The 27,995-nt window shown below is 50.3% G+C and overlaps 3 protein-coding genes across 4 annotated transcripts; 1 reads left to right on the forward strand and 2 right to left on the reverse strand.

The window, feature by feature from the left end:
- Window positions 1-4,315: 4,315 nt before the first annotated feature.
- On the reverse strand, window positions 4,316-7,728 carry Mrps2 (mitochondrial ribosomal protein S2). Its single transcript, XM_087899817.1, has 4 exons — window positions 7,648-7,728; window positions 7,432-7,548; window positions 6,840-6,969; window positions 4,316-6,323 (listed from the first exon to the last, which is right to left on the reverse strand). Exons 1-4 carry the CDS (start codon window positions 7,688-7,690, stop codon window positions 5,741-5,743), a joined length of 873 nt encoding a protein of 290 aa, XP_087755943.1. The 5' UTR covers window positions 7,691-7,728; the 3' UTR covers window positions 4,316-5,740.
- Window positions 7,729-9,596: 1,868 nt separating this feature from the next.
- On the forward strand, window positions 9,597-14,401 carry Pierce1 (piercer of microtubule wall 1). Its single transcript, XM_048432296.3, has 3 exons — window positions 9,597-9,804; window positions 10,614-10,692; window positions 13,969-14,401. The coding sequence occupies exons 1-3, from the start codon at window positions 9,665-9,667 to the stop codon at window positions 14,155-14,157; spliced, it is 408 nt and encodes a 135-aa protein (XP_048288253.3). The 5' UTR covers window positions 9,597-9,664; the 3' UTR covers window positions 14,158-14,401.
- A 4,442-nt stretch (window positions 14,402-18,843) lies between these two features.
- Window positions 18,844-27,902, reverse strand: Ppp1r26 (protein phosphatase 1 regulatory subunit 26). 2 transcript variants are annotated; one of them, XM_085681462.2, is made up of 3 exons: window positions 27,865-27,902; window positions 26,810-26,928; window positions 18,844-24,056 (listed from the first exon to the last, which is right to left on the reverse strand). In XM_085681462.2, exon 3 carries the CDS (start codon window positions 23,996-23,998, stop codon window positions 20,483-20,485), a length of 3,516 nt encoding a protein of 1,171 aa, XP_085537588.2. In that variant the 5' UTR covers window positions 23,999-24,056; window positions 26,810-26,928; window positions 27,865-27,902; the 3' UTR covers window positions 18,844-20,482. The 2 variants fall into 2 exon arrangements, with proteins under 2 accessions (XP_085537588.2, XP_048287815.3); XM_048431858.3 differs by lacking the exon at window positions 27,865-27,902 and adding an exon at window positions 27,466-27,744.
- Between the last annotated feature and the right edge of the window lie 93 nt (window positions 27,903-27,995).

Consider the following 27,995-nt stretch of genomic DNA (forward strand, 5'->3'; position numbering starts at 1 on the left):
TGCATTTAGGAACTGGGTGGAAGTGCAGGTGCATTTAGGAAGTGGGTGGGAGGAAGTGCAGGTGCATCTGGACTCCTTATTGGAACACATGTGACTTGAATGGGTACTTGGGCAGACAGGAAAGTGCTCAAGGAAACCAGCACAAGGACCAGGAAGAACAAAACAAGATATAAGATGAAGGAAGCCGTGAGCAGGTGATCCATGTGTTTACCATTTGTGCTCTGCTTCTCTCTTGACATACAGAAATGTGCATATGTATCTTTTATATCTTTGTGTATGTATGTGTAGTGTAAATGTGTTTTCACGTGTATAAGTGTGTGTGTGTGTGTGTGTGTGTGTGTGTGTGCATTTGGAAGCCCACGGGTGACATCAGGTGTCTTCCTCTATTGCACTCCAGACATAAGCAATCCAATATCCCCATGGTAATCTGGGTCAATCATTCCTCCTAACACTGTTATTCTTTCTTAACTTGTTGGCGTAAGGGCATCAGACGCCCAAACTGGCTAGGGGGTTGTAGTGGGAATCTAGTAGAATCATTGTATCTAGGCTAAACATTGGAATGTTGTAGGGTGTGAAGATTTCCTTCAGAGAACATATAGATGAAAAGGGCTGGTATGGGCTGGAGAGATGGCTCAGAGGTTAGGAGAACTGACTGCTGTTCTGGAGGTCCTGAGTTCAATTCCCAGCAACCACCTGATGGCTCACACCCATTTATAATGAGATCTGGTGCCCAGAACACTATATACATAATAAATAAGTTTAAAAAAAAGATGAAAAGGGCTTTGGTGTAAGGATCTTGTTGTACCCCAAACACAGCCTTTGTGTATGATCAGTACATGTGCTTCTGAATAGAGGTTCGAGGTTCAGTTCACAGAAACTGTTCCTCCCTGCTGCCAGAGAGCCTAAATTACATTCTGAGGTAACTCCCCTTCTTTGAGAAACCAGGGCAAAACCGAACACCCGATGGGGAAGTCTGAGCCTCTAGTTCAAAGGAATGTTTATTGTGTTTCCTGGCAGGGCCACTACTACCCTCTGGGAGCAAAACTTCTAGGTCAGCAGAACATAAGGTGGTGGGAACAGGAAGCAAATTTTTTCCTAGGAGTGATCGTGAGTGGAGCTATTCCCTTTTCCACCTCTTGGTTCCTGGACCTGTAGATCCTGGCTATGAGAGAAACTGCATCGTATTTTGGACGGTGACTCAAAGCACATGCTGCCTTCTACAGAACTCTGCCCTAGCTCTCCAGGCTTCTGTCACCTACTTGGCTCTGTGGCTGTGTTTTCAAAACGACATTCCATCTTTCTATCAGGCCAGCTGCTTCAGGATGGTGGGGAGCATGGTAAAAGCAGTGGATTCCATGATCATGGGTCCACTGTTGCACTTCTCTGGCTGTGAAGTGAGTTTCCTGGTCAGAAGCACTACTGTGTGGAATACCATCAGTGGATCAGGCACTTTGTAAGTCCGTGGATGGTGGTTTTGGTGGAAGTAGTATGCGCAGGGAAGGGAAACCCATAGTCAGAATAAGTATTTGCTGCAGTAAGGACGAAGCATTGTCCTTTCTACAGGGAAAGTGGCCCGGTATAGTCATTCTACACCAGGTTGATGGTTGGTCACCCTGGGTAATGATGTCATTTCTATAACACACATTCTAATTAGCCTTAATAATAAAAAGTCAGAGTCAGATATAGGGGTTAAAGCTGAATGATCAGAGAAGCAGAGCAGCCAACCACTAGAGAGCTCTTACCTCTACCAATGTTCAGACCGAAGGGGCGATCCTCTCTACAAATCCTCAGACTGACTCTCTGACAAAACCTCAGATTGTTTCTGAGGTCCTGTCTCCTCCTACCTTATATTCCTCTCTGCCCAGCCATATCACTCCTATCTCCACCTCCCAATGCTGGGATTAAAGGCATGTGATCCCAAGTGCTGAAATCACCTTTGTGTGAGCTGTTTCTCTTTTAGATAGATTCAGTGTGGCCCAGGGTGGCCTTGAACTCACAGAGACCAATCTCCATCTCCTGAGTGCTGGAATTAAAGGTGTGTGCCACCACTGCCTGGCCCCTATGGCTACCTGGTGCTTTAGTTCTGCACTCTGATCTTCAGGCAAACTTGGTTAGCTCACACACAAGATTTCACTCTCGCATGCCTGTGTCTCAGTGTTGGTCTCTGCTGTTGGCAGATCTGGCACTCAGCTGCAGCTGTAGCCTGGTCAGCCTTGGTGAGTGGAAGTCCATGGTATTGAGCCCGTGCATAACCCCCATCTGTGCCACCATGGCCACTTTGTTCATGACCCATTGGGCAATGACAGGAATGGCTGGGCAAAGAGGCTGAATGCCCACAGAATGGGTCATCCTAACTACTTGATTACTGTATTGAACTCCTCCTCAGCTGAAGTCACCTTCTGATGAGCATTTACTTATTCTATATTTTAGGAGTACCTCCACATGTGCTACACCACTAGACTCCTAAGAGTTTCATGGAGGTAGGCCCTTGAATTTTGGTTGGATTACTTCCCCTCCTCTGATGTGCGTATGTTACCAACGAGTCCAAAGTGGTTGCTACCTCCAGTTTGCTTGGTTCAATCAGCATAATGTCATCAATATAGTACACCCATGTGATACTTTGTGGAAGAGACAAATGATCAAGACCCCTTCTAAGTTATGACACAGGGCTGGAGAGTTTATAAATCCTTGAGGTCAAGCAGAAAAGGTATACTGCTGGCCTGGCCAACTGAAAGCAAACTGCTTCTGGTGGTCTTTACGGATGGGTTCCAAGAACAAGGCGTTTGTTGAATCAACAGCTGCAAACCACATACTAGATGTGTTAATCTGCTCAAGTAAGGACACCACATCTGGTCCAGCAGCTGCAGCTAGAGTCAGTATTGAGTTTTCCATAACTGTCATTCTTCACAATCCATCTGTATTCTGCACTGGCCAGATAGAAGAGTTAAGAGAAATGTAGTGGGAACCACCCGCCACGCCTGCATCTTTCAAGTCCTTGACGGCACTCATTTCTGCACTTCCTCCAGGGATGCGGTGCCGCTTTTGATTCACTATTTTCCTTGGCAGAGGCAACACTAACGGCTTCCATTTAAACTTTCCAACCATGATAGCCCATACTCCACACATCAGGGAACCAGTGTGAGAATTCTGCCGACTTCTATCTATCCCAGTTATACAATCTGAGACTGGGGAAATAACCACAAGATGAGTTTAGGGACCCATTGGACCTACTGTGAGTTGGATTTTAGTCAAAACTCCATTAACCACCTGACCTCCATAAGCCCGTTCTTTAACTGGAGGGCCACAGTGTTTCTTGGGATCTACTGGAATCAGTGTCAATTCAGAATCAGTATCCAGTAGGCCTTGCAAAGTCTAATTGTTTTCTTCTCTCAGTGTAGTTACCTTTGTCAAAGGCTGTAGTACCTTCTGGGAAGAAGTAGGGAAAGGCTAACAGTAAAACTTTCAGGTATTTTATCAAGATCCTTCCACAGAAGAACCTGGCCATCCCCTTCACTCTGGAAATTGGTTCACAGGTGGAGAATCCCTTTTGCCACGACCCAATGTAGCTTTTCTTTCATTTATTTGAGAAGTTTTCCATCTATGCAGATCAAACAAACATTCTGCTTTCTTATCTACTTAATGCTCAGAAACACTATAACTGATTAGCTGGTGCCCAAGATCCACACAAATCATGCCCCATAGAACTCACTTGGCCTGTGCTGACCATACAGGTCAGGCAATTACGGTCAGACGTTGTTTTCCCTGTGCTGCTCATTACAATAACTATGCTCACCTTGCCTCTGGTGACTAAGTGCTGCCACCTAGCCCCTGCCACAGAACTTTTTTCAAGACAGGGTTTCTTTGTGTAGCTCTGGCTGTCCTGGAACTTGCTCTGCACATCTCTGAGTTCTGGCCTCGAACTCAGAGATCTGTCTGCCTCCCAAGTGCTGGGATTAAAGATAGATCACCTGGCAAATCTATTCATCCAACTGAGCAGCAGCATCTCCAGCCCTAAGGTCTGGCACAAGGAAAAGGGAGACAGCAAAGCTCTTTAAATGTGCTGGTGCCCCTCACCATTTTGTGTCTTATAGGATTAGTGAAGGGCGTGTCTTCTGAGTCTTCCCATGTGGAGGATTGTTCTATACAACATACCCACTCTAGCACTGCAATTTCCCTGAACCTTAAAAACCCCTTGTCAACACGAAACCAAGGGATATCAGACAACTCCAACTCCTTTTCAGTATGCTGTGGGGGTCCCTGCAAGTGTCAAGGCCTGTAGAAAAACAAACCTTGAAAGGCAAGAAGGAAAACCCAGTTCAACTTAGCTGGTGCTGGTTCCAAGTTCTAGAGCATCTGACACCAGGTGGTTTATTGTAAGCACATTTAAACATGGTACAATTTTGGAAAAAAGCTTCCTGGTGTAGTACAATCCCCGATGCACAGGGAGGCATAACCACACTGACACTCAGCTCAAAGTACATGTGACCATGAAGATGGGTTCTGTTGTTTAAGGGCCTAGGATCTGTGTGGTCTCTGACCCAGGTAGCCTATATAGAGGTCAGCAGGCTTGAAAGGACCCGTGACATCTCCCCTAAGGATGGGTTCTATTGACTGATAAACAAAGCTAATGGGGCAGTGGTGGTGGCACGTCTTTAATCCCAGCACTCTGGGAGGCAGAGGCAGGTGGATCTCTATGAGTTTGAGCCTGGTCTACAGAATGTGTTCCAGGATAGTTAAGGCTACACAGAGAAACCCTGTCTTGAAAATCCAAAACCAACCAACCAAACCAAACCAAAACCCAAAAAAGGTCTAAGGAGGGAGAGTCTGGGTAAACATTGAGGGATCTGGGTGAGGTCTGGTTCTACAGATGCAAAGGTCACCAAGTCATAACAGTATCCACTCCCAGCTTTTGTGGAAAGCAGGTACTCATCCCTTCTTTGAGGAGCCATCTGTGTGATGAATATTTCTGGTTTCCCCAATGATCTGTGGGCACAAGGACCTTCCTGCTCCCAGGTCATCTTTTGACAAATGCTTCAGCCAACCTTTCAAGCAAACTTTGGACACTTTTTTTTTTAAACTGCTAGTTTCTGTAGTGAACCTAGATCTCCACTCAGAGGGTCGAGTTCAACAAATTCAGTCTGATTCAGTTCTGTGTTCCTTTCACCATTATCCCACACCCTTAAAATCCATCCCTACACTTATTCTCGACTGCTTGAATGGATCAGCAAACTCAATAAGCTCTTTAGTGGTGCAGCACACCTCCTTAGGAACTATACTTCCTACCCTTCTGGAGCCTGCTTAGCCTTTAAGTCTGGTTACAGATCTAGAGGTGACTATCGGGGGCCCCGAGGGGCATCAGTATTGTCTTGCTCGGAATTTCTGTCAGAGAACAAAGTATTAATTTTAACTGAAAAGTGACCAAATGGAACCCACCTGATACAGACCTAAAGTGGAAGCAAGGGCTTCTTGACAAAAGAGAAACAGTGCCTTCCACTTGGCTAGCTATGTCCAAGTCTTAATGGACGCCAGAGGCCACATGGATATGCACTTTACTTGAGCTTGTTCCCAGAAAAAAAGGCAGACCAAGGTTTAACTCAGGATGATCGGACTCTGGGGTGGCCAGATCTGGGAATTTAGGAGTCTGATGCTGAGGATGGGGAATGGGGATATAGGTAAGGTTGGACAGGAGCTGTCTGCTCAGAACAGGCTTGGCTGTCTAGTGTGGGAGCAGGGGTTCCCGTCACGGCGAACGGCTTTTATCAGGTGCAGATGTCCCACTGCCCTCAGACCCCTGGGAACTCTGCAGCCGATGCAGCGCCTCCATCTGCCTTCTCTTTTCCTTGGCCCGGTTGATGGTTGTCCGGAAAAGCTTGCAGAAGAGCTGGATAGCTTGGGGCGAGTCATCGTTGCCAGGGATAGGGTAAGTGATGAGGCACGGGTTGCAGTTGGTGTCCACAACGCCCACCGTGGGGATGTTCATCTTGGCAGCATCCCTCACAGCCACATGGGGCTCAAAGACATTGTTGAGCGTGTGCAGGAAGATGATGAGGTCTGGCAGGCGGACTGTGGGCCCAAAGAGGAGGGGTGCGTTCGTCAGCAGACCGCCCTTGAAGTAGCGCGTGTGGGCGTACTCTCCGCAGTCCCGGGCTGTGTTCTCGATCAAGTGAGAGAATTGCCGGTTCCTGCTCACGAACAGGATGATGCCCTTGCGGTAGGCCACGTGAGCGGTGAAGTTCAAGGCCAGCTGGAGGTTCAAGGCTGTCTGTTCCAGGTCGATGATGTCCTGACCCAGGCGGTTCCCAAAGATGTATGGCTCCATAAACCTGCCAAACCCCGCCCCCCCCACACAAGGTGAATGGAACAGTGTTCACGGAGCTACCCCCCCCCCCAGCAATTCGGAATCTTATAGGAGGGCACTGCAGGCTGTGAGGCACTATTTACATTCACCTGCTCCTCACTACACTCTTGTCTAGTGAGCGACGGGATGGGGACATAGTGTTGTGGAGTTGCCCAGCAAGCATCGGGTGCCTGGCTCAACTTGTCCCATCTTCCCCCATGGAGATTTGAGGGCCAACTGCACATTAAACAAGAACTCAGGCCTGGCACTCTGTCTAGTATTGCTCTCCATGGCCACTCCTGTTCTATACAGCAGGACCTCTCCACTGGGGAGGCTGAAACTCAGGGGTCCCCGGCCCGTAAAGACCCTCAATTTTCACCATGTCTATGAACCGCATCAATACTAGCACCGCACCTGGTGCTGCTGTTAACGCTCCCATCGGCTCCCACTTCCATCCCTGACGCGATCCCACCGCCCTGCCCACACTGTCTGTGCCAGCTACCTATGCCGGCAACCGGCTTTATGGCCCAGGTGTACTCGGGCCTCGAAGAGGCTCTTCACAGAAAACAGCTCCTTGACATTGAAGAAGTCCGAATGTTGCAGGGGCACATCTAGGATCCTGCTCTGGAGATCTGAAAAGGAAGGGAAGGCACTGTGGCACACCTCCACCAACCAAACACTCAAGAGTCTCTTAGGAGTGGGGCCCTCAAGAGCGAGGACGAGGAATGTTAGGAAAGGTCTGGAAGACACAGGCACGTTTTTACGGCGCCAAAGGGCTAGACCCAAGGTTTGTGGTGGACTCTGTGTGAGGAAAGCCTGCTCATCTCTTTCCTTAGTCTCCACAGATAAAAGAGACAGGGACCTCACTGACTTCTGGGGCATCAAATGCCCCGCCAGGAGACCAGCAAGATCAATAGATTCAAAACTGGTCTTCACTGGTCTCGGGAGCTACTAAGTCACGGGGGGGGGGGGGAGGGACATTCTCCCGCACACCCCCCACTTAAGAGATTAGCACAGGGTTCGTTTGGGGATCCCACAATGATAACCCCTCCACGATTCTGGGCCCCAGCCCAGCTCCAGCCGCTGGCCTTTACCGCTGTCGTCCTGGGGCTCGCTGACCACGGGTACTTGGGCTCCTGTCACCGTCCTACCATTCAGCCCTATCGGGCCCAGGGCCGCCTTCTGCAGGAATCCTGGCCGGCGCCACACACCTGCGGAGAGAGGGGCGGTGGGACCGTGCCCTGACCACATCCCTGTCCTCCCCTCTCGGATCCCAGGGTCCCTCCCGTCTCGGGGTGCTGCGCACCCACCTGCACACTGCAGCCGGGTCAGCACGGCCGGAGAAGGCGCCATGGTTGGCGCGTGGACAGAAACGCCGCGGAGACGCTTCCTGCCAGGCAGAGCGCCTCCTCCGCCGAGAGCAAGGGGTCTTAGCGCCGCCTGCAGGATTGGAGGACCGCCCCCGGCTCCCTCTGTGCACGACCTTGCAGGGCGAGTCAGTGAGGTGGCTGGAGATCGGTGAGGTGGGACTGAACCAGGACAAGTGGACCCTCATCTACAGCGTGTTCCTACTTGTAAAATTACTGCGTCCTCTCAAGAGCTGGTCAGGAGGAGGCGACCCTCTGGTTCAAAGTGGTTTTTATTGTTTGTTTTTCTGAGATAGGGTTTATCTGTGAATCCTTGGCTGTCCTGGAGCTCTGTAGAGCAGGCTGGTCATGAACTCAGAGATACGCCTGCCTCTGCCTCCCGAGTGCTGGGATTAGAGGCATGCGCCACCACTACGCCCGCCACTTTTCTTCTTCTTCTTCTTCTTCTTCTTCTTCTTCTTCTTCTTCTTCTTCTTCTTCTTCTTCTTCTTCTTCTTCTTCTTCTTCTTCTTCCTCCTCCTCCTCCTCCTCCTCCTCCTCTTACTCCTCCTTCTTCCTTCTTCTTCCTCCTTCTTCCTCCTTCTTCCTCCTTCTTCCTCCTTCTTCCTCCTTCTTCCTCCTCCTCCTCCTCCTCCTCCTCCTCCTCCTTCTTCTTCTTCTTGGTTTTTTTCGAGACAGGGTTTCTCTGTAGCTTTGTAGCCTGTCCTGGAACTAGCTCTTGTAGACCAGGCTGGCCTCGAACTCACAAAGATCCACCTGCCTCTACCTCCCGAGTGCTGGGATTAAAGGCGTGCGCCACCACCGCCCGGCACTTTTTTATCTTTAAACATTGTTTTAAGTTTATTTATTTTGTGTATGAGTACTTTGCCTACATGTATGTATATGTGTGTGTATATATGCATATGCATGCACCCCATGAGTGCCTGGTGCCCGTGGAGATCATAAGGTGTCTGATCCCTAGGCACTGAAGTTAAGGATGTTTGTGAGTCACGTTGAAGGTGCTGAGAGTTGAATCCAGGTTTCTTGCAGGAGCAACAAATGTCCTTAACCACTGAGTCCTCTCTCCAGCCCCATATTATTTTAAAGAATGACGACAACAATGAACCAAAGTCTCTCTGACTGGCCTGGCCTGGAACTCACAGATATCTGCCTACCTCTCTGTCTCCAAGTACTGGAATTATTGATGTGCACTACCATACTATGCCCCAAGTGGCTTTTATTATTGGTTTTAAAACTTATCATATCATCATCATCATCATCATCATCATCATCATCATCATCATCATCGATACAGGATCTCACTATGTACCCTTGGCTGGCCTAGAACTCTCTATGTACATCAGTCTGGTCTCGAACTCAGATATGCCTCCCGGCATGCACTAGCATGTCATAAATACCTGCACCGTTCACAAGATCATGTTTTAACATTTCAATAGTATTTGGCCTAAATTTAGCAACATCTCGCATCTAAGTGTAGGCTGAGTTGTGGGGAGCATGGGGCGAGAGGCCAAGGAGAAGTCCTGGCAAGTCCAGTAAATGACAGACCAGTGAGTGTTTGCTCAGGTAGAGATCGGAAGCACCTGATTCCTGTGTATTTGCTAGTTAAGTCACAGGTTCTAAGGTCTCATTTGCCCAGAATCTGCTTCCTATTGCAATTTGAGATGATACTAGGATGTTCCCAACAGTCGCAGAAAAACGCCAGCGGAACTCCCCGAAGGGCTGCAGCAGGAAAACTTGGGATTCCTTCGCGTGACCGTCCTAGTTTAGAACTCCTCACTGTCCCCTTTGTTATTCGCCCTCTGGAAGATTCTAGACTTGCCTACAGCTTCGCGGACAAGCAGTCCACAAAGGACCGCCCCTCCTCCCTGCCAGGTGACACCGTTGCCTAGCAACCGGACGCCCTGCCGCTGCTGCCGCAGCCTTGGCTATTAGTCGGGGGCTACTTTTCTGCGGAGGTCAAATGTCTGAAGAAAACCCCCAAGAGTGCACGGAGCCGGTGGAGCCCAAGGCTAAGCCCCCAGAGAAGACGAGCGACTACTACAGCGTGAGCGAACAGCTCCCAGTCAGGTTCAACAACCCGGGGTGGTTTCGTGGCTACAGGTGAGGACTGGGTTCACCTCCTCCAGGCAGGCAGCAGGGGGCCGCAGGTGACCCTAACTTTGGCCATGTGTGTAAAAACTCCCAAGTGCCTGACCGCTGAGGTGAAAAGAAGCCAGAGGTGGACCCTTGTGCCTTGTGTCACCATTACTATCAGGGGCGTGTACCTTCTGCCTGAGCAACCACGTGTGAATGTAAGGTTGTGTGTGGGGTCTCTCCGCTTTTGGAACTCCTCTGAAAGTTAGACACCTCACAGGACAGTGTGGCTCCCTTGCAAACGATGGAAGCCCGCAGGCACGCTACCAAGCCCTTCCCGCAAGCGAGAAGATGACTTGCAGAGGCCTCAGAGTTAAGAAGCAGAACTGCATCCTGCCAGTAGCCTCTATGTCACAGACTACAGTTTCATAAGCCACAAACCTTCCTCAGCTCCAGCTGACAGAAACTAGGCCTCTGTAAGGGACGGGGCTCAGAAGTGTAGGGACTGTTGGATGTCAGGGTCTTGAAGCTGAGATGTAGTTCCCGAGGTAGCTCCATGCCTGGCAGTGGTATTCTGTGGACCAAGGTTTCACCGAGGCCCCAACTCCAGCATTTGCTGGCTGGGTGTTCTGTAGGGGTTTACTTTGGATCAGGGGTCATGGCTAGCAGAGGAGGCCAGGGGCCTGCTGGGAGAGAGTGGCCACAGTGGGAGCAGGGTTGGCATGGTATTGCTGTCTGGGGACATCACCAAAAGAGCTCCATCAATTTGACTCTTTCAGGTTATGACTTGACTGGATTAGAAGGAGTGGGAAACAGAGTGTGTCTCTCTTCTACAGGACCAATGAGACTGTCTCCATGTACAGTACCAGTAACCAGACCTATGGGAGCAGAGCACCCACGGTGCATGAGATGCCGGTAAGTGAAAGCCAGACATGCAGGATGAGGTGCCATCTAGAAGAACAGAGTTGGGGGAGTCAGAGCTTGGGACCCCATTATAAATGTGGGGCACCTTAACTCATGTTAGAATGGGGCAGGGCAGAGGGATGGTAGGATACATTTAGGAGCAAAATATATTGTAGAAAGAGAAAAGTCCAAGTAAACCGGCTTCTGCCTTGTCCTTCTCCTGTTCTATAGTCACTTACACCCTCAGACAGGCGTACGCTTCTTCCCATGGGCACGCATACCTTTACATGGGCACCCAGGGGCAAACCAATGAAGCCAAGTGTTCTCTGGCATGTTCTGTACTGTGAGATGTGCTTTGTGCATTGGGGTGCAGTTCTGGTCAGAGCTAAGGTTGCAAGATGATGCCACTGCGACCAAAGTCACTCAGATCCAGGGAAATCACTAAAGGAGTCAGGGAGCATCCCCATACCGCCAGGGCTCCTGCTTTGGAATGAGGATGTTAGGGGTCATTACCCAAACAGCTGCCATTTTTTTTTTGAAGAGCTGGTAGTTGATCATTGTTCTGAGGGACAGAACTCCTGTGAAGAGACTATTCTAAAAGATATTCTGGAATCCGTGTCCCAAAACAGGGAAAAAGTGTTTCTTTGGGAACTGGGTACATGGATATTGCTGATTCTGCATTTTTTTTTTTTTTTTTTTTTTTTTGAGATAGGGTTTCTCTGTGTAACTCTTGCTGTCCTGGAACTCACTTTGTAGACCAGGTTGGAAATGAAGGCATGTGCCACCACTCCCGGCTGTTTCTGCATTCTTAAATTGCATTCTTCTTGTCCTTGTGTGGGAGTGTATTTGGTCAGAGGAAAGTGTGTAGGAGTTGGTTCTTCTTTTACTGTGTGAGTCCTGGGCATCCAAGTCAAGTCAGCAAGGCTGGCAATAAGTGCCATTGTCTTTTTCTTTGAGATAGAGTCTCTAGTTAGCCCCAGATAGTTTTGAACTCACCATGTAGCTGAAGATGGCTTTCAACTCCCAAACTTTCTGCCTCCATCTCCCAAGGGCTGGGTTAAAGATGTGCTCTTCCACAGCCTGTTTTATGAAGGGCTGGGGCTTGCTAACGTCAGACATAATGCTCTACCAGCTGAGACCCCCCCCCCCCCCCCCCCCCGCCACCTCCAGTTTCTGCTTCTGCCTTTAGAAAAGGTTACTGAGAAAATGCTGCTCTGGTCAAAAGTGGCGTTTGACACTCAGATTAGCAGGCAATGGACCACAAGCTGAGGGTATCAGGCAAGTTGGGAGGTGGCTACTCACTGCCTTTTACAGCCCTGTTCTCTGGGGTTAGCTGTTTAGCTTTCTGATTTCTGTGAGCAGCTCTTAGTATTATTCTCTATGCTACTGCAGGTGGGTATCTGTCTTTATACACTAGTGAAATGGCACTGAGTGTGCAGGGCCGAGAGGGGGCGCTGAGAGTGCGATTCTGTCAGTTAACCACCAAGGAGCAGTATTGGCTCAGATGCAGGTGCACCTGCAGTACACTGTGCTAACAGTGGGGGAGCTGTGTGCATTGGAATGGGATCCGGACACTATATTTTATGTTCAGTTTTTCTGGAGATTTTAAACCTGCCTTCTGAAAAATGCTCTGAGCAAGGCGGTGGTGGCGCACGCCTTTAATCCTGGCACTTGGGAGGCAGAGGCAGGTGGATCTCTGTGAGTTCGAGGCCAGCCTGGTCTACAGAGCTAGTTCCAGGACAGCTAGGGCTGTTACACAAAGAAATCCTGCCTCAAAAAACCAAAATAAATAAATAAATATTAAAAAATTAAGGAAAAAAAGGAAGAAAGAAAGGAAGAAAGGGAGAAAGAAAAAGAAAAGAAAAATGTTGTGAAGTCATTTCTCTTTACATGGCGGAGGTTAGTCAGCCATCTCCCTATCACCTAATGATCCTGTCTAGCTAGGCTGAGTCTCACCCCGGTTTCTGTACTCATGGTGGCCTCACCCCTTACCACACTCTCAGCCAGCAAGGAGTTCTTCAAGCCTCTGCAGGGCAGCCCCTTCCCACACATTGGGCCAGTGGTTCATGCTCTGGGGTCTTTAAAGCACTTGCCAGCGGGTTTTGGCTCACAGCCAGGACTGGAACTTTTGCTGCCGCTTGGACGAGTGACCTCGAAGGTCTATGTGTTAAAGGCAGGGTTACTAGTGTGTGCTCCTGGGATGTGGGACTCTGTGGGGGTTTTCAGGGTGCTGGAGGTACGCCCTTGAGAGGGATCATGGGGTCCAGTCTGGCCTCTCTTTACTCTTCTTCAATGGCTCCCGACAAGCAGTTTGCTTTGATCACTGTCACTCAGCCAGGGCCAAAGCATCAGAACTGCTCATTCATGGGACCAAAACTCAAGAGTGAGGCCCAGATATCTATATCTATCTATCTATATATATTTTAAAGATTTATTTATTTATTATGTATATAGCATTCTGCATGCCTGTATGCCTGTATGCCAGAAGAGGGCACCAGATCTCATTATAGGTACCTGGGAGGCACCATGTGGTTGCTGGGAATTGAACTCATGACCTTTGGAAGAATAGCTAGTGCTTTTAACCTCTGAGCCATCTCTCCAGCGCTCCTATATCTATATTGATATCTATCTATCGATCGATCAATAGATAGATATTCTTTCTCTCTTTTTCTCTCTTTTCCTCCCTCCCTCCTTCCCCTGCCCCACTTATTTTGAGATAGGTCTCTCTATATAGTCATGACTGTCCTGGAACTCTCTCTATAGACCAGACTGGCCTTGAACTCACAGAGAACTGCCTCTCGAATGTTGAGATTAAAGGTATGGACTACCAAGCCCTCCTAACTTTTTCTCTTCCTAAATTAATTTTAAGTATTTGTTAGAGTGTTGTAAGTGTTGTGACTATACTCACAGAAGAAAGAACTGAATCTTACAGAGGCCTAGTGACTTGCCCAGTGTGGCATGGTTGGCAGGAGTAGACCTTGGTGTGTGTGTGTGTAGGAGTGTCACTCTGGCCTGATCCCTGGTTAACGCTTGTTGTCACACCTAGCCGCACACGGGTGATCCTGTAACTTCTCTCGCTGTCCGTGCAGTGTGGGAACAAGGCACTGTTAATTATATTGGACACAGTAAGCACAAACTGGGAAGACTGGGGCAAAAGCCCACTCTGGTTTCTGTGCTTCCTAGCAAGAGAGGTTATATTTTCTCAGAAACTCTTACTCTTCTTCTGAAATACCAGTCTGGCTGCTTGAGTATTGTCACGCACCATTAATTCTTCTGTTTCACTTCCAGAAAGTGTTTTATCCATCTTCAAATAAGTTTTCCAGACAACTTTCAGCTACTGGAATGTTCCGGAGTAATACTTTTAATGTCGGCTTGGATAAGAGCTTGGTGACGGGTCCTGACAATTACATCACACACTGTGACCGCCTTAACTTTCACCCCAGCTACAATGTCAACAGGCCTTCCATCTGTGACTAAGGGAGCTGGATGCCCGTCCCCGTGGGCGGGGTCTCCTGACTCAGTGTGGCTGTGGGGAGCATTGCTGCCCTGATCCTTGACAAGAGCCCAGTTCTAAAGGCACGGTTCTCACCGCTTTCTCAGAAAAGACTTTTCCTTCCTGGAGGAGAAAATATGCGAATGGGTCCATAATGTCTTTCTGTATTTTACACAGGGAAGATGCTGATGGCTGGGTTTTTTATTAAAAAAGTTGTCACAGCCTCAATTTCCGACTTGTCTCATATTTGTCCCAGAGCGGCAGGGAACTGCACATCTTGGAACACAAATCTTGGCCCGAAATGCAGAGTGAGCCAAGGAGTGCCACAAAGTGTCTTTCTTTGAGAGCTGTTGCCATGTGTCTGACAATACTAGGCTAGCGACTGCACAGACCCTAGAAGGTTCTCAGAGAGTGTGGGGTGCCCCAACTAGTAGTACAAATGTCAGGTGAGCACTCTCCAGTCACAGTGAGGGTCGGGGGAGGGACATATGCCAGAGGTTGGAGGTCTCCCATCCAAGTACCATTCAGTCTAACCTCACTTTGCTCCCTAGATTGGAAATACTCAGTTTATACAAAGGCTCTCTCAGGTCATTTATTTTATTTTAAGTTTTTCTAAAGTGTGTGTATGTGTGTGTGTGTGTGTGTGTGTGTGTGTGTGTGTGTGTGTGTGTGCGCGTGCGTGCGCACACACACACCTGGGGAGTCCAGAAGAGGACGTCAGATTTCCTGGAGCTACAGGAGCTGTGAACTGTGTCCCATCTGGATACTGGGACCTGCACTCCTTTATAAGAGTAGTATTTGGGAGAGGAAGGGAGGGGAGCGGAGAAAAACATATCGCTCAACAAAAACAATAAAAAAGAGTAGTTTGTGTTTTCAGTCGCTGAGCCATCTCTCCAGCTCTTGTTTTCTTTCCCTTTTGTTCTTCCTGGCAGCAAGCACCTTACCCTGCTAGCCATCTTGTTGATCCAGATTAGTTTTAAAAATCCATGTGTGCTCCTGCACCTGGGTGTACATATACAAGGGTGTACTCTGCCATGTGTGTATGTGCGGAGGCCAGAGGTTGACATTAGATGTCTTCCTTTCTTGCTCTCCACTGTGTGTTTTTGGGTCAGGGTCCCTCACTGAACCTGGAGCCTGATGTGTTGGGTAGGCTAACTGGCCAGTGAACCCCGGGGATCCACTGGTATCTGCCCTTTAATGCCAGGGTTATATGTGTGTGTCCCTGTTCCAAGCTCAGGTCCCCACTGAGTCATCTCTCTTCTCCTGATTTTTTTTTTGGAAACAGAGTTTCTCTATATAGTCCCAACTGTCCTGGAACTCACTTTGTAGACCAGTCTGGCCTTGAACTCTCAGAGATCCACCTGCTTCCAAAGGGCTGAGATTAAAGACTTACACCATCATTGCCCAACCTAATTATTATTATTATTATTATTATTTATTAATTTTTAAAAACTTCATTCCCGGGGCTGGAGAGATGACTCAGTGGTTAAGAGCATTGCCTGCGCTTCCAAAAGTTCTGAGTTCAATTCCCGGCAACCACATGGTGGCTCACAACCATCTGTAATGAGGTCTGGTGCCCTCTTCTGGTCTGCAGACAGAATATTGTATACATAATAAATAAATAAAAATTAAAAAAAAACCCTTCATTCCTACGTATGAGGTGTTCTTACTACAGGGAATTTGGGAAGTGTTGAGATCAGAAAGAAGGAATCCTTACACACTGTCATTAATGCTTCAGAAACTTGTTCACAGAAACTAAGTGCCCTCTTTTTTCCTACGGTTTTATTAATGCCCAAAGTAAACATTTGGCAACAATCTTAATGTCTAATTTGGAGTGGTAATGCTTTCTAGAAAAAAATCTATTGGCTTAATTAAAAGGCTATGAGCCAAGCTGAAGCCAAAATCTACAGACAGCTCTTCTGAGATAGAAAACCAGCAGGCTGGGTGTCCAACTGAAAAGTTTTGTTTGTTTGCTTTGTTGTTGTTGTTTTCGAGATAGGGTTTCTCTGTGTAGCCCCAACTGTCCTGAAACTCACTCTGTAGACCAGGCTGGCATCAAACACATGTAGATCTGCCCGCCTCTGTCTCCCAAGTGCTGGGACTAAAGGCGTGTGCCACCACTCCTGGTATTTTTATAAGATTTATTTAGGGATATCAGGAGTAGTGATCCTAGGCTGAGACAGAGGCAAAGGCACAGAGCTTTGTGAGTTTGAGACTAGCCTGGTCTATATAACCAGTTCTAGGATGTCTACATAGAGACACCCTGTCTCCAAAAAGAATTATTTTTATTTAGGGTCTGGAGAGATAGCTCATTGGTTAAGGGAACTGGCTATTCCTTCAGAGGACATGGATTAATTCCCAGCACCCACATGTTGAGTCACCATTGTCTGTAACTCCAGCTCTAGGGCCTCTGAGGACACCATGTGGTGCACAGACATACATGCAGACAAAAAAAAACATATACACGTATGTATTAGGATTCTCTAGAGTCACAGAATTTCTGGGATGTCTCTCTCTAAATATAAAAAGGTGATTCATTGGCATAATTTACAGGCTACAGTCCAACAATGGCTAGTTGGGAATGGAAAGTCCAAGAACCTAGTAGTTGCTCAGTCCCACAAGGCTGGGTGTCTCAGCTGGTCTTTTGCATGTACTGGAATCCTGAAGGATTAGGCTCCAATGCCAGCGAAGGAAAAGGTGTGCTAGCAAGTCGATGGCAAGTACGTGAAGAACAAAAGCGTTCTTCCATGTCCTTAAATAGGCTTCCAGCAGACGGTGTGGCCCAGATTAGAGGTGGGCCATCCCAGTCAAGATCCTGATCAAAGATGTGTGTCTTCCTACATCAAAGGTCCAGCCAAACTAGAAGTGGATTCACTCACTTTAAACTGAGCAAAAATAATCTCTCGCCGGTGTGTCCTCTATTTCTGGATTGTAGTTCATTCCAGATGTAGTCAAGTTGACAAGAACAACTCTCGCGGCATAAACAAATTTTAAACTTATTATTTGTGTACATGTGCATGCCTTTATGAGTTTGCATGTGCAGGTGCCTGAAGAGCACAGAAGAGGAGCCCCTGCAGCTGGAGTTACAGGAACTTGTGAGCCATCATCGAATGTGGGTGTTGGGAACTGAACCTGGGTCCTCAGCAAGAGCAGTATTGCTCTTAACTGCTGAGCCATCTCTCTAGTCCCCGAATTAATCAGTCTGTGACTTGTTGAGACAGGGTCTCACTATGTAGCCCAGGCTGGCCCTGACTCACAGAGATCCACTTAACTCTGCCTCCCCAAGTGCTGGGATTAAAGGTGTGCACCACCGTATCTTGCTGAAAATAGGTTAACAATCATTAAAACTATTCTTTAAATGCCCACTGACCTCCCTGTATTTAGCCTCTCCCCTTTCCACAAAACTGAAGATGACCTTGAACTTCTGACAGGCATACACTACCACAGTTTATGTGGTGCTGGGGATCAAACTCAGCCAAGCTACATCCTCAGTCCCCCTCTACCTTCTGTTGAAAGAAAAAAAAGCCCCAGCGACCAAGTGCTGATAAGAAGGAATGGCTTCACAGCAGCCATCCTGAAGAGTGTGGACAATGCCACCATAGGAAGAACCAGAGGCTGAGTGGAGCCCAGAGTGGCTAAGCTCCTGTCCTGCCATGTGATGAGGCAGATTTGTCTCAGCAACCAGCACATCTGAGAAAAACTGGGATGGACAGTCCCCACTTCCAAATCCAGGGCTAATATGGGGCCTGGGCCAGAATTGTCGGCTGGCAAACAAAATGTGGGTTGGCACAGGGATCGCTTGCCTGCGGGCTGTGTGGGTTTCATTCTGGCACTGCAGTTGGGCACTGAATTGCTTTAATTGGCCATGTCCAATAAAATGCTTTTTCTGGGAGAGCTGATGAGAGTACAAAGGTAGACACCGCATGTTAAACAGAGGAAGTGTCTGGAAAGACAAAAAGCCCAAATACCTCTGACAGTCTTACTCCATTTCCTGTTGGCAGAACAAATTATCATAGGCTTGTAGTTTATAGAGAATGGAGGTTTATTTGCCTTAGGGTTCTGCAGCCTATGAATTCCGTATCAAGGACCTGGTATCTCCCGGGCATTTGCGAGGCCCTCACTTAGGCTCAGAACATGCAGAGGGAACACATAACAAGGCAGAGCAAGCTGGCCAGATCAGGCTTCTCACAGAACCACTAGCGCCACCACAGGGGCCTTTATCCTGTTTCCGGACTGTGGGTGTTGTGTGACCACCTGGCCTTGCCTGCTGTGACGGACTGAACCAGAGTCAACCCTGACGTTGCTTTTGTCAAGAGGATTTTATCATGTTGTCAAGAGTATTTTGTCACGTGGACAGGACAAGAAACGAAGACGTGACTGGACATGTGGGTTTACTGACCGTAGCTGATAGATGACACAGCCCTCAACCTAAGGGCTGTCCTTCCCAGAATCGGGGCAACTTTTGTTGCAGGTAGCACAGCAAACTTGGAAGGAAAGCATTACTGCTTCTGGGTTCAGGAGACTGGACCAGTGCAATTCACAGGTAGGGAGCAGGGATGGGACTGAGATGCTATGATGTGGGGTGAAGCTCCTTCCCTTCGGTGGTGATGTCATTACCCCATCCAGGCCAGGCTATATTTATAGCCCCCGAAACAAAGAGCAAACTGATCTGTGGATAGCACTTGGTTTATTCATTAGAAAAACAAAAACAGAAACCCAATGGGTTTTACATACAAAACAACCTTTTTGTTTTCAAGGGTTAGAAGCACTCTTTAAAATTTAAAGTGGGAACACAGATGACACAAGGCCGTTTCTCCCAGAAACACATGAACAAATATAATATGCACATGGAATTTATTATATACAGATCAAGATTGTTCAGGGGCAAGACCGAGCCACAGGGCCCTGTGCACATCACAAGGCAGACACAGAGGATGGTAGGGGCATCTGCATCTGGGCACGGAAGTGAATTGCAGTTAAGACCCAGGTGCATAAAGTAGAAAGCTTACCTCCATGTTAGGAAGTTAGAACACCAACAGAATCAGCCACAATGTAGAGCCACAGCAACCCAGGATACTAAGCTGCAGAACTCAGGGGTGACAGGGAGATGAATCACAACACAGACACAGTCCTCGCATCGGGGGTCCAGCACAACTTCGGCCCCCAGTTGTCACTGGCACCTCAGCACCAAGGCGGTACCACTCTAACTTCCAGGACCCCAGGCTGCTGCCTGCAGTCTGGCTGCAGCACTGGCCAGGCCCTTCTTTCTTGTGGGTAGAGGCAGGGTTGCAGAAAGCCATGCAGGTTGCTGGTGTTATCATTGGTCATATACAACTGGGCTTTGAGTCCTACAGGGCTGGTGTGGGAAGGGTTTGTCCCCAATGTTTCCAGGGCTGGGGTTCACCATCACAGGTGACTAAGGTGTTCAGGGACCAAGCCATCTCATGGCCTCACTACTCACCCATACATAGATTAGGAGCAGGACAGTCAAAACAAATACGTGGAATCGCCTTTTAGAGCCACAAATAAAAACAAACCTGTAGCTCCTGTATAAAGAGGTTTATACGGATGCTAGGATGGGCAAACAACTAGATACTGGATGATCTGGGCTCGGCTGAGCGGCAGAGCCAGCAGCCAGATTCCCACACTAGACAGGGGATGACTGGTCCGCTATCTGCTGGCTGTTGTGCTTTGAACTGTTTTCTAATTACAGGCCATGACTACAGGATACAGAGACAGCCACTGGCCAGGGACCAGAGTACTTCATGAAGCACCCTTGTCCTACTGGCATCCGGACACACCTCAGCTATATTAGCACTTCCGAGGTGGACAGCTGCTGCTGTCTCCAGGCCTGACTATTTGCACCAGCAAATGGCCCACAAATCCAGCCTCTGTCTCTGACCCTCACAGGGACAGTAAGAGCCAAATGTTTGCTCATCTACACACATGCATGGAGACCACAGAATATTGCAGCTAGGAACACCCTGCAAGACTGAATGACATTTTCAAAAAGTGTTTCTTACACTACTTTAAATAATTTACAAAAAAAACCCTACAAAAACCTTATGTACCAGGACACATACATTAAATAAAAACGTCATTTGAGGTTAGTGTACATATTTATACAGGGGGCTACACAGAACAGAAGGGACCTTCTTTTTGCTCTTTAATGGTCAGTATCCCCTACCCCAACCAACCTCATGTTGCCAACAAACATACACACACACACACACACACACACACACACACACACACACACACACACACACAGATTCTCACAGCTATGGCAAGAGAACCAGGGCATGCCTGTCACAACTTGAGGCCTTTGCTGCTCACTGTGGTGCTGCCCCCATCTTCCACAGAGGTGTCACTGAATTCGCTGGCATCACTACCCAAGGCCTCCTGGTCCTGGTGTTCCCTGTCAACTCTGTGTCGGTATCTCAGGTCTAGGACATTGTCTTCAGAGCCAGAATTCCTCCTGTCCTGCTGTCTCAGGGTCCCCTGGGCCTTCAGGCTTGGCCAGTGTCCACTGTCCTTCATAAGCACGTGTGGGCTTCCAAACACAGGGCTGTGACCAGACTGGGTCTCCCTGAAGGCCGAGAATGCTGGACCCTGAAGGGGCAGGCCCAGGTTGGGGCTGAAGAGGCCAGCCTGTTTGCCTCCCCAGGAGACACTCTTCCCGAAGTGGAAGAGCTGGGTAGAGAGGAAAGGCAGGCCCTTCCTGGGGCCCGAGGAGAGGCTGGGTGAGCCCCCAGCCTGTGAGGTGGCCCCCTTTTCTTTCTCACCCCCAAAGACCCCTGTCCACAGTGTGCCTTGTCCGGAATTCAGTGCCCATGGGCTGGACAGCCTGTTCTGGTGTGCAAAGTCACTCCAGGGCAGGGTGAGGTCAGTCTGTGGTCCAGGATTGGGGGTCAGCAAGTTCTGACTGCCATAGTTCAGGTGAAATGTCCCCCCAGCACTTCCAGCCTCCGTACCCAGTTTGGCACAACTGGGCAGCTGACCGAAAACACTTTCTGCCATGGCAGTCTGGGTTCCCCGTGGGCTCTGGTCTTTGTGAATGCTGGCACTTTTCCTGCTTGGTGGAGACACTTTGACAGAGTTGTTCCTGCTGGTGTTCTTGGGAGGTGCTGGCTCGCTTCGACCCAGGGCAGTGGGAACACGAGCGGCCCGCTCAGCACGGGGAGTGCCCCTCCCAGTCTGGCTTAAGAGGCTCGCTGCCTGTGTCCGAGCTCTCTCTGGGCCTCTCCTTCCTTCGGCCAGCTGAGGGGCTCCCCTGGCTTTTTGGCTCCGTGTGCACACTCCTGGCTGCAGTGTTGGGGTTGGCTCTTTTCTGCAGGGCATCTCTTGCTTGGCAGGGCCTCCTTGAGATTCTGAGCTGCGGACAGACTCTTTGGCCTTTTCTGCCAAAAACCTTCTGATCTCCAGTTCGATGCTGTCATCACTGTCCACTGAGCTGTCCTCAGACAGGGGGCTGGAGGCAGAAGGGAGGTGGCCACTGGCTCCTGTGTCCTTAGAGGGAGGAGTCCCTTTTGGACTCTTCTTCCTGGGAGGCAAGACCAGGGCAGCATCCTCACCCCCTGTGCCAGCCAGCTTCGCCCTCTCGGCTATGCTGCTGAAGATGCTTATTGGGCTTCTTCCGGGGCCATCTTTGTTGTCCCCTCTGCACTTGGACAGACAGCTCCGTAGTGCCTGCTGCCCATGGTCCTTCCAGTCCCCAGGGAGGCTGCTCAGCTTCTCTCCACACCGAGTCTCTGTGGTGCCAAACCTGACCTTCTTACACGCAGCTCGGGGGTCTCGGCACCTCTTCTTGGACTTTCGCTTGGATCTTAACAAGTCCTTGATGGCCATGTCCAGGTCCTCATCGCTGTCCAGAGAGCTGCTCTTGTCCTCGGAGCTCTCTTTCTCACCAGCACCCTTCCCCTCGGCTGCTTTCCCGAGACCCCCATGGCCTTGTGACAGCTGTGCATCACTGAACCCAGCTGTCCTGGAAGGGACAGACTGGTCCTTGGCCTCAGTCTCCCCTCCCGGGGCCTCTGTGACTTTGCTCTGGCTGGGAGGGTCCCAACCGTCATGGCCAGGCTGGCCCTTCGCCTGGATGAGGTCACTGTCCTGGGCACTTTCTCTACCCTCCCTCATTTTCTTGGGCATGGTAGTGTTGCCTCCACCTCTCCGTTTCCGTTTGCAGCCCAGGGGAAGATCTGGTGTTTTAGCCTTGGGGATGCCAGTCTGGCCACTGGGGCCGGATGGGGACAGGGGGCCCTGGGCTGGCTGTGGACTCCCTACTTGTGCCTTGAGGGCCAAAAATGTCCGGATCTCCTGCTCTATGCTGTCGTCACTGTCAACGTTGCTGCTATCACCTTCAGAGCGGGGAGGGGCGGGTGGGGGACAGAAGAGTGGGTTCACGGATGGAGGCCGGTCACTGCCTTCCATGGGGACTGGCAGAATGGTCTTGGAAATGTCCAGGATTGCTTCTGCACACATCAGCTCGGTGGATGTGTCTGCTAGGCATTTTGAAGTCTGGTGCACAGCTTCACTCTTGGCGGCAGTGTGTCCTGGCGGTACAGAGGCTCTCGCATCCTTTAGGAGCTTGGAGAGGGGTTCAGGGTGGAGACCCCCCAGGGTGCTGTCTATAACCTTTGGGGCTGCTAGCTTTTTCTTGCTTGGGGGTCTCCTGTGGGCTTCAGGCAAGGCACTAGACTGAGCACTGCCAGGGCTCTCCTCTTTGAGCTGGGCTCTCAGAGGTGGCTCCCCACTGGCCTCATTCCTGGTCTTCTCTAGCTGGTACAACTGGATGGCCTCCTCGATGCCATCATCGCTGCTGGAGTCAGAGGCCTGGTGCACTGGGGCTGAGTTCCTGATGCGCTTGCTGCGCCTGGCAGGCATGCTCCTCCTCACTCCACCCCTGTTCTGCGCAGCCTCAGGTCTGTGGGCAGTTAGCCTTGTATTCACCGGGGTCTCAGGCTCTGTGGTGACCTTAGACCGGAAGTTTCTGGGCTGTGTGCTCATCTTTGTTAACCTGGGAGGTTTGCGGAAGATGAACTCCTTACAGGTTCCTATCAGAGCTGCCCTGGTTGAGGTCTCTCGGTTCCCTCTATGTCTGGCAGGGCTTCCGTTTGGGTCCGATTTTTTATCCAGAGGCCCATCACACTTTGGGTTTTCTTGCTGTCTTTTCTCATTAAGAAACTGTTCTATTTCAGCTTGGATGCTCTGTTCAAATGAGTCTTCGCTGCTCATGCTAGCTGGGGAGGTGGAGCCCTGGTCCTCACTGGCTCCCACAGGAACACTACCTGAGCCAGGAATGATTTGTGAGGGGTATGGGATCGGTAGGGTACAGCTGTGGGAAGGCTCTGGGACACAGGGGGCTCCTCGGGACATAGGCTCAGAAGTCCCACCCTTTGCCTTCAGGTACTCTTGGATAGCCTCCTCGATGTCCCGGTCCACGGAGTCATCACTGTCAGAGTCCAGCTCCAAGGGACCCTGTCTCCCAGCTTCATCTTTCTCTAGGGGTTTGCAGTCTGCAACAAGACCACAGGCAGGGAACTCTGACTGCTCTTTGCACACAGCAGGTCTGGGGGCCAGTCTGGTGTCCCGGCACCTCTCTGCACGTTGGCCTCTCTGTGGGACACGCTCATGGCTCATGCCCAGGGCAGCCTTGTCTCTCTGCAGCGTGCTGATGAGCATCTGTACCCTGGCGCTCACTGAGGCCCTGGAGGTATCCTCTTTAGACTCTGAGAAGCAGTCAGGAAAGCAGAAGCTCCTGGGTTGGCCAAAGGCCTCCCATCTGGACTGGAGCGCCACCACTGGAGGGGCGTTCATGAGGAACATCCTAGCAGGCAGGCTGGGTGCTGGGAGGCAGGGCTTACGGGTCAGCCCATTTCACATCCTGGGAGCAAAGAAAGCATAGTGAAGGCTATAGCTAAGTGGTTAACAGCAGCACACACCCACACCACCATAGGAGATAACACACCTGGGGCTACAACCTCATGTCTCGTTGGCTGGGGAGGCTCATACAAGCCACCCAGACCTTAGTTTCGCCAGCAGTACTAGGAGTTGTAGCATAATTAATAAAAACCCAGGGACAAACATTGGGATTCAATCTGAAGGTCAAAAAGCAAAACAGCCCACCACTAGCTCTGACCTCAGTCTGAAATGGGGATCCTGCCTCCAAGAATCCTCAGAACGGGACTGTTTGAGAGCTGTTTCCTTCCATCTTATATTCCCCTCTAGGGTTGGGATTAAAGGCATGCGTCACTACCACCCAGGCTTCTATGGCAAACCAGTGTGGCTACTGGGATTAAAGGTGTGTGTCACCACTGCCTGGTCTGTAAGACTGACCAGTGGGGCTGTTGACTCTCTGATATTCAGGTAAGCTTCATTTATTAAAATACAAATGAAATATCTCTACAAGGAATCACTTCCATCCTTGTAGGTGGAAGACTCAGGAAAAAGAAAATGCTTGCAAATTCCTGCAGCTCTTTCCTCTCCTTTCCTTTTCTGCAAGAGGACGAAAGAGGTGCCGTTTCCCTCCCAGTGTTATCAGAAGCCACAGCAGTCTATAAATGCCCCTCTGTACTTTAAAAAGAAGGGCTAACCACATGCCCAGAGAAGTTGGACGTCATGGCTAGATTCTTTCTGGAAATGACCAATGTGCTCTTTAACCAACGCTGAGCCTTGTGAAGAACTCAAAGAGCACTTTCTCAGGCTTCTTTTTTCAGAGTTGCCTTCACTACATTGCTGTGTGTGATCATTTTCATAGGTCGACATCAAGTTTTGCTAATTAGCATGAAAGCTGTTCCAGCTTTCTGGTGGTCACAACTAATTGGTGGCCACATCACATGGATGGATCTGGGTCTAGTAGTAGGCCACATCTTTTTGGAGAAAAGGACCGTGTGGCACGTGACCAGATCATGGGTTTATCAGCTCGGATGAGGAGAATGCTGGAAAATAAAGCGACACAAGCCAGGTGTCCACACGTTAGCTAGCCTGGTGTCAAGAACACCAAAGACAAGTTTGCAGAATCACTGCAGAGGAGGCACATGCAGAGGCACAGGGTCATCTGGGAAAATACCAGCTGCTCTGCATAGCTCTTGACTCTTCCTGGCTCCTCTGATCACCTTCTGCCTAGGCGGAGGGACAGAGACCTGAGCTCCCCTGAGGGAAGGCACAGAAGGTTGTCCCACCCCTAACCCAGGGTGGGATGGTAGGCCTGGCTTGTTGTTGGCCTCGCTCTGTGTTCTGTCCTCTACCATCTGTGTCATAGGGCAAGCCTTTCTGACAGGCCAAGATGTGCTGCATACAGACTGAACTCCCTTCTCAGACGGGTAAGGCTGCCATCTAGACCAAAATCTGCTCAGGGGGACAGGCAACTAATGAGAGGTCACTGCAAATGCAACTCATGGGTGACTACCAATGTGTGCTTCAAAGGTTACACTAACACATAAAACCTATTGCAGTTACTTGAAATGCTCAAGCGTAGCCTGATGTTCCACAGGACTTCAGGGATAAGGTCGCCACTGCTCCTCTTACACCTCAGAGTATCTCCCACCAGCTCTTAAAGTCGGCTCTGAGGGCTGGGCATGTAGTGAGTACTTTTAATCCCAGCACTGGGGAGGCTGAGGTAAGTGGATCTCTGAGTTCCAGGCCAGCTTGGTCTACACATAGTGAGGTCCTGGCCTTCCAGGGCTATATAGTGAGACCAAGCTGTATAAATAAATAAATGAATGAACAAATAAGTAAACAAACATCAGCTTTATGACTGGAATTATAGAGAATCAGTGACACCTAGTTTTGAAATCGGTGATATCTTAAAGACGTTTTTGTCATGTCATTTTTATGTGTGAGTGTGAGTGTGTGTGTGTGTGTGTGTGTGTGTGTGTATTGGGGGAGGTTTTGAGACAGGATTTCTCTGTGTAACAGCCCTAGCTGTCCTGGAACTCACTCTGTAGACCAGGCTGGCCTTGAACTCACAGAAGTCCTGCCTGCCTCTGCCTCCGAGTGCTGGGGTTAAAGGCATGCGCCATATCGCCCAGCTAAGATGTGTTGTTAACGTAAAACAAACTCAGGAAAGCTTGCCTGTTCACATTTATTGTAGCTAGTTTACCACTGCTCTGGTTGACAGCCACAGGGTGGGGAGTGCTTTACCATACTAGCCACCAGAGCTCACATCCTGGCCATCTACCACAGCCCTACTCTCCAACAACACTGCCTCCCCAACACCCCACAGGCACAGGGCAATGGGAGCTAATGGAGAAAGTGGCTTCTTTCAGCGGCTAGGGGACCAACACCTTTCCTGGCTGCAGGCGTTGTTGAAGCTCCCAAAGCAGTGCAGCAGAAATCACAAACAGGTGCACAGCTCAACTGCGGAGGCTCTGAATCAGCAGGGCGTGGTGGTACGTGCCTGGAATTCCAGGTGAAGGCTGGGGGACCAGGAGTCCACTGTCTCCTTATCTACTTCAAAGACGTCAGCTGGGCTACTGAGATCCTGTCTCAACAGACTGAGAACAAAAGGTGCATGGGGTGGAGTGTGTGTGTGTGTGTGTGTGTGTGTGTGTGTGTGTGTGTTGGGGGTCTTAACAAGAGGGCAACCATTACACCAGGTGCAGAGCCGGGGAGATAGATGATTTTATCTCCACTCACCTGTTCACAGCTCATAACGATGGACCCAGAGCTGGGCTTCTCCAACAGTCTTAATGGTTGTTGGTCCAACTACTTGGACTACGTCCATCTTGGGAGCTGTCATTCTGGAGAACCATGAACTGTAGAGAGTTAGAAATGTGAGTGAAGCCAGGGTTGGGGCTTTAAACTGGAGTCTCTGGGAACCAGCTTTCCAGGGTGGCTGTGGGTACAATCAGCCCTTGCACCCCAGCCTGGCCTCTGAACTTAAGTTATGGTGCAGAGGGCCCTGCACGCGCCAACTTGAAGTGGGTGTGGGTAAGATTTGTTCCTTAGGAGCCAGAGGAGCTGACATGATTCGGTCCCCTGTAAAACTGTTGTGTCTGCCATCCCCTGAACGGAGACAGACTCCTACAGCACTGACTGCTCATCTCGCTGCCTGAGAGGCAGCTGGAGCAGCAGTCTGGTCTTAAGCAGGTTAATGCCAACCCTTCTCCAGGCAGAGGCAGGGCCTCCGGCTGGTCTGTACCCCAACCTATCCATCCCCCGAAGTCATTTTCTGAGATCCCAGGTTTAGGAAATCCGAGGGTCTTGAAACTGCCCGTGGCAAGGCATGAAGGCAGCGGTGAAGGCCAGGCAGGCCGCGGTGACCCGGAGCCCGCCCCTCACCTGAGCCTCACCTGGGCCCGACCTGCACCCGCTGACTCTCGAGGAACGCAGGGCGCAACAAGCGCCAGGCACGCACGGGAGGTGTCTCCCGGGGGCCGCGACCCTGGCCCATGGCAGCGACCAGCCCCAGCCACTGACCCGATCCGGAGCCCGCCCGCCGCGGCCTGCACGGCGAACCCGGCCCAGCTGCCCGCCTTGCGCCCCGCGTCCCTGGAGGCGCCCGGCCCGGAGCGCGGGGAAACGCCGACACACGCGCCCCGCCCTCCTCGGTCTGGCGCCCGCAGCCACCGCGGACTCCCGCGGGGGACACCAGGGCCCCGTGCGCCGTGGGAAGCGCGGGAGGGGAGGGCGGGGCCGGCGCGGCGAGGGGCGGGGCGACCCCCCCTCAGGCCGTCCCTCCCGCCACCTACCAGCGGCGGCGGTGGCGGCGGTGGCGGCGGCGGCCGCGCTCCGGAAGCCGTGCCCGGTGGCTGGGCATCATGGGAATGGCACGGCCGAGTTCCGGGGGAGGCGCGCGGCCCGGCCGGACCCCCGCCCGCGA

The sequence above is a fragment of the Myodes glareolus genome, chromosome 21, assembly GCF_982192425.1.
Source record: "Myodes glareolus chromosome 21, mMyoGla1.1, whole genome shotgun sequence".
In the NCBI taxonomy this organism is placed as follows: Eukaryota; Metazoa; Chordata; class Mammalia; order Rodentia; family Cricetidae; genus Myodes; species Myodes glareolus.

Coding starts and splice junctions, on each gene's coding strand:
- Mrps2 (XM_087899817.1), bottom strand. CDS start 7,690: ATGGCGCCTTCTCCGGCCGTGCTGACCCGGCTGCAGTGTGCAG. Junction 7,549..7,647: donor GACCCGGCTGCAGTGTGCAG/GTGGGTGCGCAG, acceptor CTCTCTCCGCAG/GTGTGTGGCGCCGGCCAGGA. Junction 6,324..6,839: donor AAAGCCGGTTGCCGGCATAG/GTAGCTGGCACA, acceptor GGGGTTTGGCAG/GTTTATGGAGCCATACATCT.
- Ppp1r26 (XM_085681462.2), bottom strand. CDS start 23,998: ATGTTCCTCATGAACGCCCCTCCAGTGGTGGCGCTCCAGTCCAGATGG.
- Pierce1 (XM_048432296.3), top strand. CDS start 9,665: ATGTCTGAAGAAAACCCCCAAGAGTGCACGGAGCCGGTGGAGCCCAAG. Junction 9,805..10,613: donor GGGTGGTTTCGTGGCTACAG/GTGAGGACTGGG, acceptor TCTCTTCTACAG/GACCAATGAGACTGTCTCCA. Junction 10,693..13,968: donor CCACGGTGCATGAGATGCCG/GTAAGTGAAAGC, acceptor TTTCACTTCCAG/AAAGTGTTTTATCCATCTTC.